Consider the following 5000-nt stretch of genomic DNA (forward strand, 5'->3'; position numbering starts at 1 on the left):
AGCTCAGCAAACTCTTTGAAAGCCTCCCGACCAGCTGAAATTCACCGTCACAAAGCTGAAAAAATGTCTTTCTGGAGATACGTGGTTCTGACAGGACAGTTCACAGTGACGGTCTGTAAGGACAAGCTGTACTTTTACTGCAGTACTTCAAACTGATGTGTATTTACTTGATCACACTCAGCGAAGGTAAACGTCACTTTGAGCCTTTTCTCACGTTAATGTGAACAGGAAGCAGAGAACGTCACGTGACGCGTGCTGTAGTGTGTGGTTACTGTAGCGACGCAGCTGATGAAGATGAAACTGAACCGTCTTCCTCCAACAGAAACGCGCTGCACGCTGATGGACCAGCCTGTGATTGGTGGGTGTGGACAGACAGCAGGACGGCGGCGTGCTGACGGTAAGCCGCTCTGATTTGCAGAGCTTACTGAGATCCTCGCTGTCGACACCCCGTCTGAAACGCTGCCGCGCCTCACGGCGTCATGGCGACGACCTGAGCCACAGCTCCGTCTGCAAGCGACCGCAGCCAATCGAGGACGAGCATGAGTCAGCTCCGCCCTCCAGTAATGACCAGCTGAGGTTCAAACTCGCCCACACACACACACACACACACACACACACACACCACACACACACACCACACACACACACACACACACACACAGATACACACACAGACACACACACACACACACACACCCACACACACACAGATACACACACAGACACACACACACACACACACACACACACCACACACACCACACACACACACACACACCACACACACACACACACAGATACACACACAGACACAGATACACACACAGACACACGCACACACACACAGACACACACACACACACACACCACACACACACACACACACAGATACACACACAGACACACACACACACCACACACACACACAGATACACACACAGACACAGACACAGACACACACCACACACACACACACACACACACACACACACACACAGACACACACACACCACACACACACACACACACACACAGATACACACACAGACACACACACACACACACACACACAGACAGACACAGACACGCACACACAGACATACAGACACACACACACACACACACACACACACACACACCACACACACACACACAGATACACACACAGACACAGACACACACACACACACACAGACACACACACACACACACACACACACACACACACAGATATACACACACACACACACACACACACACACACACACACACACACACAGATATACACACACACACACACACTCCTTCCTTTAAGGTTGGATTTGATAGTTTTACTTCCAGAGTTCGCAGTAGTAATAGTAGCAGTCGTAGTACTAGCAGTATTTGTGTGGTATCAGTACCTCAGTAAAGGGGCGGAGCTGACCCGAGGACTCTGCGTCCTCACGTCTCGCTCAAACCTTCCGTAAAGACACTAAAGAGCCGTTTGTGGCACTGACCCGGTGGAGGGCTCCATGATGCATCCTCCCAGCCGCCGTTCGTTCTGGCAGGAGCAGCGGCGCTCGGCCGTGTCGTGGCTCATCCCCAAGTTGTGACCGAGCTCGTGAGCGACGGTGGAGGCGACGCCCAGAACGCTGACCAGGTGGTCCTGAGAGAAAGACAGGTGGTTAGACGGCTCACTTCCTCTCAGACACACTTCAGTTCGTTTCTATGACGATGCCTGGAAGAGGATTTTGGTCTGGGTCTGAGTCTGGGTCTGGTTCTGGTTCTGGGTCTGGGTCTGGGTCTGGGTCTGGGTCTGGATCTGGTTGTGGTCGTGGTTCTGGTTCTGGTTCTGGGTCTGGGTCTGGGTCTGGGTCTGGTTGTGGTTCTCAGTCTGCGTCTGGGTCTGGGTCTGGTTCTGGTTCTGGTTCTGGGTCTGGTTGTGGTCGTGGTCGTGGTTCTGGTTCTGGGTCTGGGTCTGGTTCTGGTTCTGGTTCTGGGTCTGGGTCAGGTTGTGGTTCTGGTTGTGGTTGTGGTTGTGGTTCTGGGTCTGGTTCTGGTTCTGGGTCTGGTTCTGGGTCTGGGTCTGGGTCTGGGTCTGGTTCTGGTTCTGGGTCTAGGTCAGGTTGTGGTTCTGGTTGTGGTTCTGGGTCTGGTCGTGGTCGTGGTTCTGGGTCTGGTTCTGGATCTGGATCTGGATCTGGTTGTGGTTCTGGGTCTTGATCTCATGTGTTTACCACCTGTATGAACTCTTTACCTTCATGTTTCTGAGGTTAGTTTGAACACTACATTACCCATGAGCCTCAGCTGCTGTTGCTATGGAGGCCAGTCAGAGGGCTGATCCATGAACTGATTAAAACGTGTTTCTTTCTTCAGCTCACAACAGAGAGTGAAGCTCTGTGGTTGGATATTTGTCGGTGAAATGCATCATGGGAGTCGTAGTTGCCGTTTGATGGAAGAAGCCGCGTCCACTCACCACGTTGACACCGCCCGATCGGTCTCTGGAGCACATGGACGACTGAGACGCCATCCCCACCGTGGTGCCGTCAAAGGAGCCGCCCCTGCGGGATGAAACGGAGCCATGAGAACGACCAATCAGAAGCCGAGGATTTACTTGCGTCGCGTCCCGTCGCTGAGCTCCTACATGACGAGCTGGGCGTTGTCGTGGTGGAGGCGTGGCAGCAGCTCTCTGGTCCTCCACTCCAGGAAGTTGTTGAGGGTGTCGGTGGGACTCTTCTCCACCCGGATCTTGTCGCGGTCGCTCCAGATCTCCAGACCGGTCAACGCCACCCGGACGTTCAGAGGACGGTAGAACTGAAAGAGGCAGAGAGATGCTGGGCTCTTCTTCTGCACCACATTTAAAGGTCTTACTGTGACGGGGAGGTCGGAGGTCGCGGCTCACCCAGTCCACCTGGTTGGCCACGTCCAGCATGCGGTAGATGATGGTCTTATTGTTCTTCTGGTAATTCAGAAACTGTGAGAGACACAAACGTTTTAAGATTGATCAGATTGATCAGATTGATCAGACTGATCAGATTGATCAGTGATGATCATATTGATCAGATTGATCAGTGATGAGCAGACTGATCAGATTGATCAGTGATGAGCAGACTGATCATATTGATCAGTGATGATCATATTGATCAGTGATGATCATATTGATCAGACTGATCAGATTGATCAGTGATGATCATATTGATCAGATTGATGAGCTCCCCTGTGTTGCAGGTAGACTCACTGACCTCCTGGTGATCAGCCACCAGCACCAGCTCGATGTATTTGGTCTCAGACAGGATGTCCCTCCTCCTCTGCAGACAGAGCACAGAGGTCAAAGGTCAAGAGACACTGCAGAGGTTTTCCCATTTCATGACCTCCACATACTACATTACCCATGAGCCTCAGCTGCTGATGCTCTGGAGAAGAAGGAAGTGACCTCACCTGAGTGAAGCTCTGAGATTGGATGTTTGCTGGTGAAATGCACCCTGGGAGTCGTAGTTGAGGTTTATGTGTGGTTGAAGTGTGTGTGTGTGTGTGTGTGTGTGTGTGTGTGTGTGTGTGTGTGTGTGTGTGTGTGTGTGTGCGTGTGTGTGTGTGTGTGTTTGTTTGTGGGGGGACTCGGTCTCACCCTGTGTGTGTGGGTGGAGCTGTGGATGGGGGGGACGGCAGTGTGGGAGACCCCGCAGCCTCCGGCGCCCTCCAGAGGGCTGGTGGAGAACAGCAGATGGAGCCCTTCTTCATCTCCTCCTCCTCCTCCGCTCCCTCCACTCCCGTCTCCTCCACTTCCCCCTCCTCCGTGCTCCTCCTCGGCCTGGTGGTGGGGGCGGTGGTGGTGGTCGTCCTCTTGAGGCCGCAGCTCAAAGCTCAGGGTGGAGTTGATGGCGATGATGCCGCTGGAGGAGGAAGCAGACGGAGTGAGGAGGATGATGATCTGAAAGCACAGCTGGACCACGGCGGCCATGACGGCTCACCTGATGCTCAGGACGCACTAGAGGACTCTGCAGTACTTTAACCTGATACTTTACGTACATTCAGCTGATCTTACTTCAGTGTTTCTGAAACTTTCCTCACTGATCACATGACCGTCTCTAACGGTTGGACTGAGCGTCTCCTTTGTTTCTGGGTTGTCTCATGTCCTCAGTTGGCTCTCAGGAATCCAAACTGATGGATTAGAGGTCAATAATCTGTCCTGTTTCTGTGTGCAGAGTCTGACCTGAAAACCACAAACTGGACCAGATTCTGTTCACGTGAGCTGATCCTCTAATCCTCCCGCAGCCTTCACGCTGCAGAGGTCAGAGGTCGCTCGCAGTGATCCGGATCAGTCGGACCTGCGGAGGGACGCTGATGTGGTCGCTCACGTTTTCTGCTGAGGAGCCCAGAAGCACAAAGACCTGAAACACAGTAAATCCTGGACTCTGTACAAACCGGATTGGAGGTTTTTAGGTTTAAGAGATTTTGCGTCTTATTTTCTTTCGCTGTTGTTGCTAAAGGAAATGTTTTCTCCTGAGAGGTGGCTGATGGGACAGCTGGCTGAGCCAGAGCAGTCCACACGTCCTCCACAGAGGAGACGCTCTGCTCATTGGACGCTGACTGTAAACACGTGTTTGATCTCGTTCGGTCCCACAGACTCGTCTGAAACGTCGTTAAATTTCAATCAGTTTTTAGAAATGAGCACCAGCAGCTTCCCCTCCTGAACCTCAGCGTCCGTCCACGGCTGCACGCGCTCACAGCGACCGAGATCACAAACGTCTTCAACGCCAACGTTCGAGCCGACCTTTTTCTTTTCATTTCTCTGAAATGAGTTTCGTTTCAAACGAGGAAACGTCGGATGAAGCGATGTCGCCTGGCAGCCGACGGCTGGCGTGATGTGTGACGGCGAGGACGGAGTGTGTGTGTGCAGGTACTGACCGGAGGCCGAGGACGGAGTGTGTGTGTGCAGGTACTGACCGGAGGCCGAGGACGGAGTGTGTGTGTGCAGGTACTGACCGGAGGCCGAGGACGGAGTGTGTGTGTGCAGGTACTGA

General features: G+C 52.9%; 1 protein-coding gene across 4 annotated transcripts in view; it reads right to left on the reverse strand.

The window, feature by feature from the left end:
- Positions 1 to 5000, reverse strand: part of adam15 (ADAM metallopeptidase domain 15) — an 18784-nt gene that overhangs the window by 7491 nt on the left and 6293 nt on the right. For all 4 annotated transcript variants that reach the window (XM_070967213.1, XM_070967212.1, XM_070967211.1 and 1 more), the window contains exons 6-11: positions 3605 to 3869; positions 3222 to 3287; positions 2882 to 2953; positions 2624 to 2793; positions 2456 to 2540; positions 1497 to 1645 (exon numbers count right to left, since the gene is read on the reverse strand). In XM_070967213.1, the coding sequence (XP_070823314.1) occupies positions 1497 to 1645; positions 2456 to 2540; positions 2624 to 2793; positions 2882 to 2953; positions 3222 to 3287; positions 3605 to 3869 (807 nt within the window). The remainder of the gene's footprint in view (positions 1 to 1496; positions 1646 to 2455; positions 2541 to 2623; positions 2794 to 2881; positions 2954 to 3221; positions 3288 to 3604; positions 3870 to 5000) is intronic.

The sequence above is a fragment of the Chaetodon trifascialis genome, chromosome 7 (assembly GCF_039877785.1).
Source record: "Chaetodon trifascialis isolate fChaTrf1 chromosome 7, fChaTrf1.hap1, whole genome shotgun sequence".
NCBI classification, from domain to species: Eukaryota; Metazoa; Chordata; class Actinopteri; order Chaetodontiformes; family Chaetodontidae; genus Chaetodon; species Chaetodon trifascialis.